At 45.8% G+C, this 18,514-nt stretch overlaps 1 protein-coding gene and 1 long non-coding RNA gene across 2 annotated transcripts in view; one reads left to right on the top strand and one right to left on the bottom strand.

Moving 5' to 3' along the window:
- Nucleotides 1-18,514, top strand: part of LOC135368476 (uncharacterized) — a 148,749-nt gene that overhangs the window by 21,593 nt on the left and 108,642 nt on the right. The gene's annotated exons all lie outside the window — the stretch shown is intronic.
- LOC135368472 (synaptotagmin-15-like) overlaps nucleotides 1-18,514 on the bottom strand; it is a 93,199-nt gene that overhangs the window by 13,874 nt on the left and 60,811 nt on the right. The window contains exons 2-4 of the mRNA XM_064601792.1: nucleotides 7,485-7,734; nucleotides 5,135-5,328; nucleotides 3,356-3,623 (exon numbers count right to left, since the gene is read on the bottom strand). Of these exons, the coding sequence (XP_064457862.1) occupies nucleotides 3,356-3,623; nucleotides 5,135-5,328; nucleotides 7,485-7,734 (712 nt within the window). The remainder of the gene's footprint in view (nucleotides 1-3,355; nucleotides 3,624-5,134; nucleotides 5,329-7,484; nucleotides 7,735-18,514) is intronic.

Below are 18,514 nucleotides of genomic sequence, written 5' to 3'. Positions count from 1 at the left end.
TCACGGAAGATTCCAGTGGAAGAAAAAGCGAAAACACTGCTCACGTGAGCCGAAGTTCCTTCCCGTGCCATGCTGAGCGTTCACGCGGTGCGGAATATCGGGGTGGCGCACTACACACTTAGCAGACGACACCGTTAAAGTCCTTTCCTGTCGTCTGCTACGGAATATCTTGTGGCTGTGTCGCAGGATATTTCCCACGGTTAGAAGTGCACGTGAAGACACGACGGTGGGCGCTCGAGCTCACGTGACAGCAGAAAGCGATGACGTTTTTCGCATCTTCCGCTGTTGTATTCTAGGGATCCTGGAGAATGTCACTCGTGTGAATATGCGGTGTATGTGGCTTTTGTTACCATTTTCTGACGCGTTAGATAAAACTTCCTGCCGATCGTATTGCCTGCTGCCAGCTGTCACAGTGCCTCCCAGATTTTCCCGCAATCGAGCAACAATAATCTTTTATGCTGAGCCATTTTGTACCAATCCATTGCGAACGATACAACGTGCCATCTGATGCAATCATTTTACTGCGTTGCAACAATGGGCCTGGAAAACGCAATTGGGCCCAACAAGAAGGGAATGCTTGTTGATTGGCTACTCCCACGTAATGTGACATGGGCTCCAGTTCCGCGGCGTCTGCACCAATTTCGCGCGCATCGGAATCGCAATTTTCGTGCTTCCCTCGTGGGATTTCCTAACACTTATACGAACGATAGTCCGAAAGCAGGCAATTTCTTGATGCCTTTCTTTGCCTCGCCACGTGTCGCTTCGTACTAAGGTGCAAGTATTATGCCGCAAGGGGGCGCTCCATCACGATGAAAGGCGTTGTAAGATCGACGTGAACAAAACAGGTTATCACTGCCGAAGTGTTTCTGCAGAAATTGCTGTGCGGATAACGTTTATTGTGCACGGGCTTCTAGCCACAGAGGCAAAACTGTTGATGCTTCACTTTAACATGGCGCCTTGTAAATGGAAAGGGGAATAGCGAAATGGCGTTAAGCCCTGTAGTGTCATTAATGTGTCATCGAGCGTGATGTAATAAATCCACGCATATAGTAATTATGACTGTCACTGGTAATGGTGAGGCAACGTTAGCGGGGATGCAACAGGTGATGGAATAGCGTTGAACATTACCGGTCGCGTTGCTGGTGCGTGAACTTTACAAAGTCGCATACCGTACCGGTCGGTGTAGTAGAAATGCCACATTCAAACGAATGTCTCTAGGTGTGACTAAGAACGAGAGTGCACCAACAACAGCAAACACGTGAAGTGACGATAAATGAGGAAATTTTATAATTTAACTTTTGGCTCACGCAGAACGTATCGATGTATGTGGTACATCAAAAATTTGCTCGGGCGATTTTAGTCCTTTTGGGGGCTATAGTCGTGTTCAGCTTAAGAGGGAAAAGAAATCTAGTCCGCCAACTACATACGCCGTTGGAGATAAGGAGACGCAATAGCGCGCCAGGAGAAATAGTGCAGCGCCACGTACCAGCATGCGCCATCAGTGGGAGAGCGCACTTTCTGCCGCAGCCTAGTGGCATGCTGCCAGTCTTAACAGCCAATACGGAAGCAGAGTGAGTATGATGGATTACATTATCTGGCGCAAGGAGGCAGCGTGATCTCACTCTGTCCGGACATCCTATATCCGCGGCGCAGTAATATTTTGAGAGCTGACGGACTAGATTTCTTTTCCTTCTTAAGTTGAATAGGACTATAGATACATTGCCACAACCATAAGTTTTGCACGCCGCTGGGAGTTTATGTGAAGTTTATGGACTCTTTCCATCGTGCTGGGGAGTAAATTTCAGTATTGAGGGACTAATATGGGGTAACTACAATCTAAAGGAGGAGGAGCAGTAATTGCTCCCAAGTTTACTGCTCACATTCTCTCTGACACTCTTGAATATAAGCGAGATTCTTCCACTCGGGACGTGAAAACACTACAGACTACTACGACAAACTTCCAATGAAAGCAGAATAAAGTAATCTCATAAAAGGACCTGAGGAACGTTAATAAAGTCTCGCGCGGCCTTCTAATTCGATGGGTGAAAATAACGAAATACAGACGAGGAGAAAAAGATAATCCTTTATAGCAGATGCAGGAATGGACGTCACTGATGACGCGAGAAATTACTGAGCTCTCCTGGAGTTTGTCACCTCACAGAGGCGATATGGTGTCTATATCGCCTACACTCTTAAAAATGAACTTCACCACATAACACGTTCCTAGCCAACCAACATCTCAAATGACATCGTTCTCTGCCCTGATTTGTTAAAAACGGGAGGCGTACGCCTTTTTGTGACAGGCAGAAATGTTAATTGTCACAAAAAGGTGTACGCCCCGCGCTTTCCACAAATAGCGAAGACTGATAGCGGTATCACTCTGTACAATGGCTGGCCTTCAGCCTGCTATGTGGTGAAGCTTTGTTTTAAGAGTGTAGGAGCGCACGTGATGCAGCTGACGCAATCTTGTGAAAGCTCAAGAGTATACGTTAGACGTTATTGCGTTGCGTTATTGCGTGAGACAACTGTGTCCCACACTACTTGGAATACGACGCCTGTTAACAGTGTTGACATAGGCTTGCACTAACAGGCTGCCGGTGTTCGCTACTCGAAGAGCGAGAGGCGCCGTAATGTGATACCGCCTTGCAAGGCCCTGTCTTGTTCCTGTCACCATGGCAACCGTACGAGGATGACATGGTAAAGAAGGAAGAGGGATGATCTCGAATCCAGCGGTGTCAATTGCCAGCCCGTGGATTCGTTTTCGCTTCCTAATGAGGAAGCGAAAACAGTTCTTGTGAAAACAGAGGTCTCAACAAAACTGCGTCCGAACGCAGCCGTCCTCGGCTACGTTCGGACCGACAGCGTCCGCTAATCACGAGCGTTTAACACATAGAGTCACTAGATGATCCACGATTTAGAGAGTTATCACTGGACAACTACAACTACTACTACATGAATGACGAGAGGATGAGGTGATGAAGCTGCATGAAGTGAACCTATAAACTTTTAAAAATGAACTTCACCGCATAGCACGCTCCTAGCCAACCATCATCTCGAATGATATCGTTATCTGCCCTGATTTGTTGAAAACCGCAGGCGTACGCCTTTTTTGTGACACTTATGCTGTTCATAATTGTCACAGAAGGGGCGTACGCCTCCTGTTTTCGACAGATCAGGGCAGATAACGATATCATTCGAGATGATGGTTCGCTAGGAGCGTGCTTTGTGGTGAAGTTCATTTTTAAGAGTGTAATTTACAAATGAGCCGCCAGGAGCGGTGATAATGCGCGCGCCTTGCACCACATATCTATAGGTTTCTCCTGCGATCAACGATTATGCAAGACACATTCTGTACCTGACGAAAGGATCACAGCAGTTAATGGAGCCGCAGACGCGCGAAGGCAGGTTCCTCGCCTTCACAACACGTACGACCAGTCTCTCCCCGCCGCTGTCGTACTCGATGCCGAACCAGAGCCGACCACGGTGGGATTCCGGGAAACAGCGTTCCTCTCCGTCGTCGCCCCAGACGCCGTTCGTCCCTCCTGAACCCCCGCTTCCGATGCTGCTCATGGAGCCTGGCTTGTACAGCTCCGGGTTTAGACCCCCTAGCAGGGATGTGGTGCCTGAGGAATAATACGTTGTGCCATATCACGACTATTTGTCTATTTCTGCACCGTCGCAGATAGGCAGGCCGTGTCACCTAACGCGATAAAAAATCGTATTAAAAATGTACTTGTCTGAGCATTATGGGGTCAACGCTATTTATCTTGCGGGAATTTCGCCATTGCTTGTCAGCAATTTTATCGAAGTTCATTCGCGAGAAATTGAATTTTCCCAATTGAACTCCGAAATTTCTCCGAAAGCTAACTAGCGTTGACCCATAACGTTCGAACAAGTAGATTTTTAAATGCGATTTTTTATCACGTTATGCGAAACACAGTGTATGTGTACAGGAAGGAAGCGAATGAAAAAGAAAACAGGCTGCAAGAGCAGAACTCTTAATCGTAACGTAGACAGAAAACTCATTTCTAAGTTTGGACCAAGAGCAAACGGAGATGCACTCCACGGCACGGTACAGACCTTATCTACATAGAACTGACTCCAATTGGTATCTCTAAAGTACATGTACCAGTAGGAGAAGCTGAGTGAGATCAATACCGGTAGAAAATAAACAGCGTATAAGAGAATGTAACAAGAAGCAAAAGGGAAAACACATTGCTTCTTGGAAAACAGAGTCCAACATCCGTATTATTTTTAGCCCATCCAACTCCAACTCCAGAGTCCAACATAACACGGTGCTTCTCCGTAGCACGCAGAACAAGTTACACATGACCAAACCAGCAGTTAATGAGCTGGGTAGCATCACAACAAAAATAAATTTTATAAAGTTACATCTGCAAGACTTCGGATCGGACATACCAACCTAACACATCGTCACTTACTGTTAGGGGAACAACAGCCAGAATGCCATCACTGTTGTGAACCCTTGCCAATAATTCATATTCGTTTGACGTGTCCTTTATATGGATATCATCGCCGCACTTACTTCTCGGCATTTTATCGATATCACGTCCCTTATCGCCCTTCTCTTTTAATGAGTTGATGAACCAATTGTGCCACACATAAGTGTCATCAAATTTTTTGAGACTATATTCAGTAGCCTGTAAGAAAGTTGGACCATTAACAGTTTTTAGAGCACCTAGTTTACGCCTGGTTAAACAGTATTTTATTAATCCATTCATAACCATTAATTCACCCTGAACACATTCGTCATTGATTTGGCGCTTTTTGGCCTCAGTTGCCCTCGCGCCACTAAACACACACACACGGGGGATATAATTGATAAGAAAATTTATAATTTATAAATTTATAAATATAATTTATAAATCTATAATTTATTAAGAAAAAAGAAAGGAAAGTTCAGCCAGACGGAGGTCGGCTTGCTATTCCAAAAAAAAAAAAGGAGAAAGGGGGAAGAAAAGAAAAGGAAAAGAAGAAATGAAAAGGAGAAGAAAAAGGAGAAAAGGGGATGAAAAGGAGAAAAGGAAAGGAGAAGACAAAACACACACACGCTTCCATACGCATCCTATAGAATACCACGTATATAGGCTTCACCCACTTCGTGCACACGTACCATAAGCCAATGCGTTGGTGCCCGTAGCACCAGCGAACGAGTGCCTGTGTCTGTGTGGAAGGATGCCCTCCGTGGGAGACGGTGGTAGAGAAGAAGATGCTTCGCCGGGTTCCGGACTCGGTCCCGTAGTAGTTACAAGGTGCGTGGAAGAAGAGCAGAGGCCAGGAACCACGAAATCGATGGGACGGTCTTGGCTGCAATCGTCAGGTTACGCTCAGTTAGACTATTCGGCGCGATAGAGATGAAATGGGTGTATACCTCAAAATAAAGTGGTCGAAATCCCCGTTGCGAAATAAACTATATAGTTAATAAATGTTATTCGACTATAACAGGCACAGTCGCACGCGGGAAACCGCCAACAGCGAACTTAGACTAACCTGGCCGTACGAATGCAAACACCGAACTTAGACTAACCTAATAATGAACTAACCAACGTGCTCTTCCCTCTCGTGTGCGCCCCGCTAAGCCTAACGGCCGCAAAATGTGGCTTCGTTCGCTAAATCGATTTGGAGAGACATCGAACACCCGTGCATTTGAATGGCTAAATAGGGATGTCGTGTTTTTAAACACGGTATATCATCAATCAAGCAATCAATCGATCAAGCAATCGGGCATTCTCCTTGATCGGGGAGATTGGGGATTTTAGGACCAATCGGGGAATATTGAGGTCCTCGCGGATGAAATGAATAGATTACCTCTCTCCTGTGTATCTTAGTACCTAGTTTCTAATTTCTCCTAGTACTTAGACTTTCTTATTAATGATTCTAACCTTTTTATGCTTCTTCTAACCGCTTCGAAGCCGGGATCATTACCTCTTGTACCTGACCCCCATTTCCATTGGAAGTGAAATAAATGAAAATACCAACACCAGAATTGCGTTTGAACGAAATGTCATCATAAGTTGAGTCTCGACAGTTCAGCATTGAGAAACCGAGCAGCAACGCATTGTCTGAATGCATGTGTCAAAAGTGCTATAACACCACATTCCTGCCCGAGGCATTATTGTCACTAACGCCGGCAGGTTGGCAGTGAAATCCTATCTTCTATGCAGACTGCATTGACAACGGGGTGCCGGACGGGCTTAAATTTGTGCAAAAACTTTGTCAACGTTAACCCAGGGGCGTTATCCGATGTACGCACTCAATTAAAGTTCACCCACGAACGACTAAATCGTTCTATGAATGCAGGCCAGCGGCTTTCATAATGAAGCGGCTCTTGAACGAACGCAGCGAAATGTTCAAACGCGGTAAGGTGCTGCAAGCTTTGTTGCCTAAAGGCTCATAGCGGGGATAGGGTTACGTCACGTGTGTCAATTAATTAGATATCCTGGTCGCATTCTAATGACGCTGTTAAACACAGCCAGTTATATTGCATGAAACCTAGCATGGTACAATCAGTGTTATTGTATGCGCAAGAGTGTATCGCAGTGTTTGATGGCGAAGCGCAAACTTTTTCACCAATTGATGAACCAACCATGTGTCAACGCCTATAGCTTTAAAGGAACGGTCAAGTAAATACAAATAAATTAGACAGTCTAGCAGTTTATTTGAAATGCTCACTGTGCAAAAGTTGGTTTTGGGGGGGGGGGGTATATGTTTATTAAGAAAGAAAAAACAGGTATGGGTTGTGTGTGACACCATATAGGAAATCAGTTTTTCTCCAGAAAAGTGGGCAATATTTCTTCTACCCTGCGGTGGTCAGTGACACACTGAAGAAAAAAGGTGCAAAAATGTGAAGTTTGTCTGTTGTTGTTTTTTTTACATTTTCTGGTTGTTATTGCTCTTCGCACTATTCTCGATGGCAGTTTGGAAAATTATACATAGTTATGAAAAGGAAACAGGCTATTCACAATTTTTTTCCAGTGTAAGTTTTTTTGTCAGTAAGGTCACTGTCGTGTCTCGTGATGCCCTTTTTGTTTTGGGAGGTGTAAAAGTGCAGGACTGAATTATCACTTCATGGGAAAAAACTATTAATGTGAGTCTCAGAGAGCTAAGAGCAGAGCCTTAGCGATGGGGGGAGGGGGAGAGGGCGCCGAACGGCAGGTTGTTTGTACAGTATAAAGCGGGAATGAAGATAATTTGAATTTACGATCTCGGCAGTGCGAATGAGCGTTTTCTTTTCTCAGTTTAGAGAGCTTCTGACGGCAGTGAGAGAGGGGGGAGGGGCGGAGGGCGCTTCACGTTTACCCTGCCCCGGGCGCAAACTCCCCTCGCGTCGGCTGTGGCTCAGAGCCTTGTTGACTGAACACGCATATAATCAACGTAAAGACGACCCAAAACTATAAATGCTCCTTCTCTCATTGATAGAATACTAGATATAGAATATTGCTACAATACATGCGCACACTCACGCTAGGCATCCGTAAAAGATGGGATCCGCCGAACGTATGCTCAGTCTGGCCGACGATGACCTGCAGGACGACGACGCCTCCTCGTTGGTGGCTAGGGTGTCGTAAGGACCTTTACCCGCCGCCCCCGCGATGCTCGTCGCTTGCCGTCGTCTTCGACGTCGACCGTACAGTGCGAAACCGAGAGCAACTGCCACCAGGACTCCGACTGTTGCGAGCACCGTTGCCAGCAACACTGACGGACCGGAATCCACTGAATCGTCAGAAAACAAGTAATGCGACGGCGTGAAGATTGGTCAGTAGAACTGACACGTGGAAATAACATACTACTACTACTACTACTCTACCTTCTACACACCACTATGCGGTCCCCTTGCAGAATAAAAACTAGATCAGTACTGCTGCTGGACTCACACTCACGGTGTCTTTCATTCAGCTAGATTCTCGCCCTCTCGCTGTGAAAACGTTACTTGGTCGCTAGTCAAATGCAGCCCACCAGCGGCTCTGTCCTATAAAGCACTGGTAACCTTTCTGAACAACGTAGGACTTCGGCCGTCACTGTGGAGCTCATCGTGTCATTTTCATCAAATTACCGGGGGCAACAATAAGGCAGGGTATCTCGTGATGAAGCAGTCCACTCCTCATCGTCATGAAAATCAACTTCATGTTGAACCCCGTTCACTTGAGGTGACCTGTTCGATATAGCTTTTATTCTGGAATGTGACCACATAATGCTTCTTAAAGCCGAGCAGTATCAATGGATTTCATGGAAAAAGGAACATAACTTTTTCCAACAACAAGCAACAAGTTTTTTTTTTTATTCCGTGTTAGCGTCGCGAAGCAACGGTGGCTGTGAGCGGTGTACAGATGTGGACAGATGGGGAGAGGACAGTAGGAAGGAGTGTGGACAGGGGAGTTAGTATGCGTCCTGGGCCGACTTCAGGGGGAACTGTGCCGACATTCGTCTGTAAAGTAAAAAAAAAAAAAAACTGGGAAAACCTCAGACCGTGGTAGGATTCTAACCCACATTTCCCAGTCTTCAGCATTACCTTGGCTACCACCGGCGAGCGGTCTGCCATGCCGCAGGTAACAAAAAAGATGAAAGAGCGCGAAAGAACGCATTCATGTATCATCCGATGATTGTCGCTGCTTTTCTCCCACCGTTCCGTTCTCTTCCGTTCTTTTCGTCTCCGCGTGTTTTATAGCTCCCTGATAAACAACTTCACCCTGATAGCAAAAGCGCGCGCCGCAATTTTTCGCTGCGCAGCTTTCCAGCCGCTCATTGTTATATACAGTCAATAAAAGCAGCCCAGACTCCCTCCATTGCTGCGTTGCCATTAATAGCGTCGTAATGTCCCCGTATTAATTTTAACTCGTATCCGATCCAACCTTGTGTTTGTCTAGACTTCCCTCTGTTCTTTTTAACTCCGTCTGAGCACTAAGGGTGAAATACGTATATAAGCCTCAGCGATGAATACTTAACATATTTTCTGATTAAGTACGTGCCAGGGATTAAGTTCCGTGACTAAATGAGGCAGCGTTATCCTTCATTAATTGATGCATGAGAACGGGAGCGCTTGTTAGGCTCCGCTTGTGAGCAACATTTTGTGATCCCCTGAGGGGGATCCCGGTTTAGAAAGGACTGCCTGTAGCAGCAGCATCGGATTACACATAGGTAACTTCTTTGCTTTTCACTCGTTTAGATGTTGCCCTAAGCGGAAACCAGCGTTACAAGTTGCACGTGGTGTTAAAAGCACACGAGGTCCAAGTTCTAAGGGGCCCTTGAATAATTGACGGTGCGCGAAAACAGGCTTAGGGTTAATTTCAAACTGAAGATACCCATGACGTCACGCTGGAACTGGAGGCGCGAAGCAGTGAAATGGCGTCGGAAGACACAAGGGAGATGAGATGACAGCTCCGCCACGGTCCTTTTTCTTTTCTTTTCCACTGTCTGACCTGTAGGTCGTAAAGTACTAGGCGAACGTATAGACGGAAAGTAAGATTTCGTAACAACTAAATGACTACGTTATAAGTTATAATGTAGTAATTTGTAACAATGTCATTTCTGACGGTTATAAGTTATAACGTACTTTGCATTATCACTTGTTACAACGGGAGCGATATTTTCGAATAGTCCTTTCCCTGCTTTGTTGGGATTACTCAAATGATTCCGAGATGTATGGTACAATCACAGTATTGTACCGTTTTAATATTCATATTTTTCTTGAACCTTAACGTTTACAACGGTTAGGGTATTGAAAAAAAAATTTTTTTTTCAGTATTCATATTTGAGTTTATCTGTCAACATTTTCACAAGAGAATGCTTCCCAACCGATGCCTTTAGTGGAGCGCTGTACGTTCCAAGCTTTATATATATATTTATATAGTATATATAAGCTGGAAAAATCAGAAGACGACAAAGAGCTTACTGGAAAACACAAAGGGAAGTTTATTAACACATATAGTAATAGGGGTCGACGTTTCGGCAGGCAGCGCTGCCTTCGACTGTCCCGTCGAATTCGTTTAAAAATATCACGTACAGTAGTCCTGTTCATATTGTTGTTCATATGAGTACGTCGCACGATGTACAGCTTGGGACAAAAAGTGGACAAACAGGCCACCGCCGTATATCTTCATCGGAGCGGCTCTCTGCTAGATATCGGGAAGAGTTCGACTAAGAAACCGGTGACCGGCTATGCTATCCATCCCTCACTATGTGTGTCCGCTCTTGTTTGCTGCTAGGGTGTCGCTCCAATGGAGAAATGCCACACCCCAAACCTTTTGTCCCAAGCTGTACAAACGCCCGCGCCAACGAGGCCTGCGTACGTTTTAATCCCCGTTTGTAACGTGTCTCTGTTGTTATTGTTGTTGTCGTCATGTTTATCCTTTCCGTACCGGCGCGCTTCCTATAGGACACGGTTGTCGGAAGATTCATCGTTTTGGTCCTGATTCTCCTCGTGCACTTGAACAGAGAAACAGCTGATGAATTTTTCATGAGCCCCTTTTCTATCAGTGCTTGTCTTCGTCCCCAGGTGGCGAAGTTACACGCGGTTTCTTTCTGCTACTTCGTTCGCCTTCGCGTCTCTTTTGCCTGTTGTTTTCCATTTCGCTTATACATTTTCGTTCTGTGCGGTAAACATTGTCCGCCTGTGCACTTTACGTGACCGCGCCGTCCGTTTCGGTTCCCACGCTTAGTTTGCGTTATAGATATGTTCTACAGACGCGGAAAAGTGGTGGGAAGAATGGTTTTGCGTCGTCTCGACTGGTGGCTCGAAAAACAGGGAGCGTTTCCTCAGGAAATGGCTGGATTTCGTCGCCACCGAAGCTCTCACTGTAACCGTTTTCCCCTTTAAATGTTTTTTTTTTTTTGCATGGCGCACGCCCTTTTAGGTGTAATTTTGCTAATTTCTTAACGAAGTACGGTTTAGCAGGAGTTGTCTCTCGTCGCATGTTGTCTGCTCTCCAAAAATTCACTCCTTCAGAGTCTCACCATTTTTGTGGACCATCGTAGACGCTTACACGTGCTCGATGATCATTAGCGATGTATATATGCATTATTGTATACATCCAAGACATAATGAAAGCAAGAGCTGCGCTGTCACCTGATCTTTTGTAATGCTTTGTGAATTTTGTAAAATATCCTGGAAGTACCAGTGTTAGGCAACCGGATTTAATGTGCATGGCGCACACATTTAAAGGTGTGAAAAAGTTTTTAGTGCAGTTCTTGACCCAGTCACTACAGTCCAGCATGCTCGTGCTTATCGTTGGATCGTGGATCGTGGTATCAGTTCATCAGATGAGAGCACGAAAAAAATAATAATACTCAGACTTATAGATATTTTGTTACTTCCCTACTCCCGTGCATACGGTCACTTTTCGGGTGCCTTCCACTGGTGGTTCCCATCGGTCGAACTTCCAGTTTCCCCCTCCTCCTTTCTTTTTCATTTTTTATCCTCGTTTTCTTAGTCTAGTGTAGGTGTACCCGAGTAGCCAGTTCAACGCTGTCGCGACGTTGACGCAACGCTGGAGATAACCTGGGCGCGACAATCACAATTACCAGCACAAGTGGGAGTGACAACGTGAACCATAGATGCGTTTGCGCAATGAAACTCCGCCTCATCAGCTGCACCTCGGAAAACAAGAGGGAAAATGTCAGCAAGCTTTCCCGGGAAGACGCATAATAGGTACGTTCGATTAGGCCTGCACTCCCTGAACCAGTTCCGGGCGGTGCAGGGCCAGTTCTGAACTAGCGCAGCACTAGGCCAGCTCCAGTTCAACGGTGCAACACTAGTGCCGCCGCGAAACGAATATCGAAGTGCAGCGCTAGTGAAGGCCTTCTGCTCTCCGCGAGCCTTAGTACCGCTACGGATTGTAAGAACGCGTGTGACATTTCAGTCACATGCGCATTGCTGCTTTTTAATTTCGAACACAATGAACTGCTCAACAATTGTGCAAACAGCCATGGAACTTGTGAATTCTGACAACGAGGACGAAGAATTCGACGACCTGGTAACCGTGATAGCGTTGAATCTTCTGCGACCTGACAGGAACTGTGTACCAATGTACACCGAAACTGTAGTGTATCGTTATTTCGACTTCAAATTCAAACGTCTCTTCCGGCTCTCTCGGGATACGTTCGAGAATTTACATTAACTATTATTTGCCTTGTGTCGTCTGCTGCCATTGCCGCCATTACTCTGCACTACCGTTGAACTGACCCCTGCGGGAGTGCAGAGTTTCCTTACACTAGGGCTACACTTGGCGTGCACTGGTTTGAAACGAACGAGACGGTGCAGGTGGCGCTCGGCTGCACTGGCGAAACGAACCGGCGAGTGCAGCACCACTGGAACTGGTTCAGGCAGTGCAGGCCTAATCGAGCGTACCTAATACTAAAGGTTGTGTTCCGCAGCTCGCGAAAGCAGAACAGATAATTTTTTTTAAAAGTCAGCGACCTATCTACAAAGCATAGCCTAGCCTAGCCTTTTTTTTCTTCTCCCTCTCTTTCCTTTTATTTCTTTCCCTTTTATTTTCTTCCCCCATTTTTCTTTTTTCTTTTTTGAATAACTAGCCGACCTCCGTCTAGCTGACCTTTCCTTTCTTTTTTCTTAATAAACACATCCCCCCCCCCCCCTAGCAGCATGAATGCGACTTTTTTACCTCATGCATGAGACTCCATTTTCAGTACATTGCGCTGTATACGACATCTTCAGCAGCCTGTCGCTGGTTGCGCTGCGTATGTGATCACGTGACGCTCTCGCGCTACTACTTGTGAGCCTCAAAGGCTGATGAGTAACGTTCACATCACCTTCATGTTGACAATGAGCGGCATCACTGTGCTTCATCATTGTTTGATATTTTCTTTCGCTTAAAGTAAACAATACGTCGAATACGTATAAAAAAAAAAGGATATGCGAGCTACATCCCAGAGTAATCCGAAAAATAATATCAACGTGCATGCCCCTTTCCCCCGCGAAACTCTTATTCTCCTTCCTCTGCCTCTAATGAGGAACGACTCTATACATTGCCGGAAGTATCTGGCCTTTGTGAGAAGGAATAGACGGCCAATAGAGGGACATTTCTCGTTTCCAATAATGCGTAGCAGGACAACGTTCATGCTGGGACGACTTCCTATTTTTGTTTCCCCCCATTCATGAAGATAACGTGCATTCATCCGTCTATGGTGGGCCTAGAGAAGAGTTACCAGCCACCGGCCTGTAGACGAGTGGAAGAAGGTAATTAATCTTAGGTGTAATCTTAGGTAATCTGAGAGAAAATGGGGGAATCGTCCGTTTGTCAGGAGGGAGTGATAATTTGAGGTGCTCTATCTCGAATGATGGCTATTTTTATAAATGGGGGGTTTGAGTTTGAGTTTGATTATAGCAACAAAAAAAAAAAAAAAAAGAAAGAAAGAAACAAAAGAACGGAAGATATTGAATTCGTCACCTGACGAGGGGGGGAATTTATTGGTAGAAAAACAGTAAAATAAAAAGAAAGGGGAAAGGTCAGCCATGCAGCACGTCGGCTGGCTATTCCCTAAACAAAAATAAAAGGAAAAGGAAAAAATATAAACAAGAAAGAAAAAGAAAGAGCGAAAAGACAAATAAATAAACAAATAAAAGCAAGAAGAAAAAAAAATGAAAAAGACACTCGGCTCACAGGGAGCCCAGGAAAGCGGAGCACGGCTTTTGTGACTCCACTGGCTAGCTCGAACAAAAGAACAAAACAAAAGAAACCACGAAGCCAAGGAGTGTTGCGAGAGAAAACCGACCCCTGACGAATTCTGCTACTCCCACAAAGGAAATGAAATGAAAGGAAAACACCGCCAGTTTAAACGGAGTTTATACAAACCTGTTACGCACGGGGAGAGAGAGAGGGGGGGAAATAATGGAGGCGCTGCGGCTACTCTAGAACGCTTGGTGAATATGAACTCATGACGCTAATTACTCTCTCGACCACGACCTACTAGATTATAACGACCATATCATAAGCGCCCCTTCCAAGCGCCGCATTTGGAAGCTAGCGCTACTCATCGGCCCGGTTATTGCTTCCTCAATTTCTGTGCAATACTTTTTACTTCAGCATGCCCTAGTATTTTTGTAGAAGCGGTGCACGTTCTACGGGAGATACTTCTTTCAAAAGTTGATTATCATCATCATTCTACGCGTTTTCATAGAAGCTGTTGCTGTCGTCTGCTACGGTACTCTACGTCCGCTTCTGCGCGTTCAGATTTCAAATTTCCATTGTCCAATCATGATGTAGATCTCGCCTGCCGATGAGTAGCGCCCCTAGCGGATCGTGCAGACGGGATCCTCATAGGGGTTATAATACAGTAGGTCGTGCTCTTGACACGATGTGAGTCCCGAGTCTTAAGAGGTGACCGCAGCACCTATGTCTTTCAGAAAGCGCACCAGGGCGCAGAGTGCAGAAATGGCCAGTCCTGATCTCGCCAGTACATCAAACATTATCCTCGATGAGTGATCGATGATTCAACCTATATGCAGAACACTCACAGAGTATATTGCCTGCTATATGTGAAGCGTTTACATCAGTAGGTGCTCCGCGTCTTCCGTTGTTTCACGTGTGGGACAACTAAGCGTTCCAGCGGCTCCTATCTTCTACAGGAATGCTAACTGCTAGTGGAACATTGTTCCCTATGTTGCAGAAGGTGGTTATGATGGGACTGCACTGCTTGGCGACAAGTTCCTCATTGGGGCCTGTGCATCGCAGGCGGAGTTTGTAGTGGATTGTGCTTGTCATCCGCAGTGAAAGCGGTGAGGGCCTGTCACGAACGATTAAGGGGACGAGGGACATTGAACTGCTTCTGCAGTCCCGCCATATTTGGTTCTGCTCGAGTTAAGTTCTCTCTGCATTCCAGCTCGAAGACAGACCCTCTGAATCAAAGCTTCCAAAAATGTTTCACACAAGAGAACAACACACACCCATAAATGGAATGATGATGTGGTGGGTTATTCACAGTGTACCACACAGTACCCTGCTACCCAGGTTGACCGGGTTCGAACACCCGACCTTGGGATCAGTAGGCGGACACGCTACATACTGATCCACCGAGGCCGGTGGACGAGTGGAACCAAAAGATAACAACTACTTACAAAACTTAAATTATGTTATTCGCCAGAACCTTCTGGTTTATTGAACCAGTTATTACTGTAGGGTCGTTTATGTTTGTTAGACTACCACTGCGGTGAAACACCCCATCTCATCGTCATCATCTATTGTTGTTGTTGTTGTTAGACAACATGCGAATGCGTAGTCTCTGCGTTATCATTCGGGGGAAGGTTGCCATTAACGCAGACAACAGATTGGGCGAGCCGTGCACATCTGGAAACGGCATCGGTGCACTATCAGAGCTAATAAGGGACTCACGCGGCTCACGTTCTTTCTTCTCTGTTAGCCCCGCGAAGCAACTGTGGCTATGAGCGGCGTACAGACGTGGACAGATGGAGAGAGGACAGCAGGAAGGAGTGGGGGACGGGGGATTAGTATGCGTCCTGGGCCGACTTCAGTGGGAACTGTGCCGACATTCGTCTGGAAAGTCTTCGGAAAACCCAGGGAAAACCTGAGACAGCATAGCCGGTGGTAGGATTCGAACCCACCACCTCCCAGTCTACAGCACGACCTTGGCTACCACCAAGGAGCGGGACCCGGGCTCACGTGAACCAACGTGCATAGTACATTCTAACTTGGAGCCTAACCAGTTGCTTTGGGCATTTACTTGGCAGGTTAGAAAGAGAGTACTAGTTAGAAAGTAGTTACTGAAAATAACTGTGTTGGTTACCTTTCAGAGGGACATTTCATAGTTGGTCACCACGCGACTGGCTCTGCAGTTGAGGCGGTAAGGAGCTCTATTTTTGTGACTAATACTGGGTGCATATCAAACTGTGGATGTTTAGGCCGCGTAGCACGACTGCGAATCAAATAAAAATACCTGATCCCGACAACTGTCCTGCGTGTCGACAAGCGAGTAGTAAGGTAGTGTATGGTATGCTTGCAAACTACACGAAACCATTCTGTACAGTTGTGGGAATTTGCGCACCTTGCGAACGCTAAAGGGCATGCGTCAGGCGTATAGCAGCCATTACGTTAGAGACTTGCGTTTTACGTCTTATACGTGTTCGCATGTCTCATCCTCCCCATATGCTCTATTAGGGAGCGAAAGTTGAGACTACAGAACACGTCATATTGATGCATATCGCGGTTGACGTCAGGCTCGAGTACAATGTACAAGGAACAAACGATCGTATCGAATTTCTCACGGCACCTGTTTTTTTTTTTTCTCTCTCTTTGGGTGCCGCGCATCAACATGCGCAGAGTCGATTTGCTACCTTTGAGAGATTGCGGCCATGATCGCCACTCTGCAGTTGAGTAGCAGTACATATACCCACCCCATGAAAGATGCGCTTTGGGAAATGATCTGCCTCAGGCTGAATAAAAGGAGTGGCCGCGAAAAAAAAAGAAAAACAGCAAACAACAAAAGAGCAGGAGCAACTTCGTTATGGTAAACCGCAACACGAGCTCTCTCGCATCTCATCAAGCTTATCGGCTTTAGTTGCAAATTGTAGCGCATGAATTTGCCTGTTTACGCTTCAGTTGCGGCGAATGCTGTAATGCCTTGGGGAACGATGTCTGCGTCTTGCGCTGGAAGGGGGTCATCCAGCGAAATTTTTACCGCTCCAAGTGTTTATCGCTCCGCCAGCGGCTAAGTCGCATGGATGGTACTCGGGGCTCTCGCACTAAATGTACCTCGTAAATGATGTCGCGCACGGCATCTTTTGATTTTGTCTTCATCTCGGCACCCAGTTGGGAGTGGAAAGGAGTGCATTACGCCTACAGCGATGATCAAGCAGTTAGATCGTCGCTGAAGCAATGGTGTCAACAGCCTTACTGTTAGCGGTGCAAGTAAACTAAAGCAGTGCTGCTGTTCTGATAAGAGACAAGCAAACGTTGCGACTGTTTGACCCTTGTCGTATAGTCTGAAGCGTGCCGGAAGCTTTTCGCTCGTCGCCCTGTCTCACCACGTCCCGTGTCGCAACAGCCCGCTGACGCAATTTATCTTGGCAAATACTCGTCCCTCATTTGGCATTTATTCGATTTGTGCGTCCCATCGAGCCAAAGGGTAAGGGACGACCGTGTTGAGTCAATAAAGCGTCTGCACATTACCACATAAGACGGCGAAGTGCGAGAAGAAAACAACAATGACACTTTCGCTGTTTACGACCAACACAGTTGCGAGTTGTGAGGCGTGGAATCGTATTAGGACTTCAGAAGGAAAGTATGGAACTAGTAATATACGGCGGAGTAGAGGTGTATAAGTTGGAGGGTAGATAGAGGAATATATATTCGAGAAGTCACTGGGCGAGAAATGCCCCATTTTGTGGCATGATGAATGTACCTATATCTGAGAATGGTTTGAAACTGTAGGAAGGAAGGATGATTAGATATGCGAAGGAAAATGGGAAACGGTAATGGAAACAAGTAATATGAAAGAAAAGGTAACGAAGGAGTGAAGTTACTGTCGCACGAGCGTGCGAAAAGAAAGAAAGAAAGAATGAATGAGTGAGTTTATTGTGCCCAAGAACGTCCGCAAGACCCTTGGTGTTGGCGCGCGCTATCAAATTGCAGTAATGTACATATATACAGCAACACACGTTAATGATATAAAGGAAATGTCAGGAAGACAATAATCCAAGGCACTAGGAGGTTAAAAGAACATACATACAGATGACAAACATATGGGGGACATAATATAACAAAATGACAATAGGGAAAAGGCTCCAAAAGTGCAATATTTGAAAGAGTACAATGAAGAACAGAAAACAGGGTAACTAGACAACAAAAATGAAGACAGCAGGAACAAAGAAGTCGATGAGGATGACTGAATTTAAGACAAGCAAGATATAATGCTGCTTTTAAAGGTAGTATATGAGGAAAAAATATCACATGAGGATGAAAATAGTTCACCAAAATTTGACAACGTGCGAGTGGGTCATATAAGGGCAGGTTTTACGTACATGGATGGACGGGGGATTGCGAAGGGTACCACAAGAATAGCGAACATTTATGCAGCTTAGCAAGAGTGGGGAATCGACAGTGGAATGTACACATTTGTAGAGGAATGTGGCATCGGCAATTTGACGCCGCGGTGTTAGAGGGAGGAGTTTAAAGTGTTTTGATGAGGCCACAGTAGTCGAACGTTTCGAAGCCAGGTACGTCCCGGAGGTAAAAATTGTGAACAAAATGAAGTTCGCGTTTCTGAACAGCGTCAAGGCGATTACTCTCAGTGACGCACAGTGCGTTCCATGCGACGGATACGTATTCTAGCTGTGGTAAAACGAATGTTTTGTAAAGTTTAACAAAAACAGAGCAAAAAACTCAAAAACTTTGCACGTATAGGTTAAGTAACCCAGTGTCCGAAGAGTAGAAGAACGAACTGGCAGCGCCATGATCATACAAATCAGTTTGGCATCAAAAGTAACTTCAAGATCACGGAGGAGGAGACGACAATATCGAGTGAT

Source organism: Ornithodoros turicata, chromosome 9 (genome assembly GCF_037126465.1).
Source record: "Ornithodoros turicata isolate Travis chromosome 9, ASM3712646v1, whole genome shotgun sequence".
NCBI classification, from domain to species: domain Eukaryota; kingdom Metazoa; phylum Arthropoda; class Arachnida; order Ixodida; family Argasidae; genus Ornithodoros; species Ornithodoros turicata.
The sequence above is the reverse complement of the archived record's forward strand: the minus strand, read 5'-3'. Positions and strand labels throughout refer to the sequence as shown.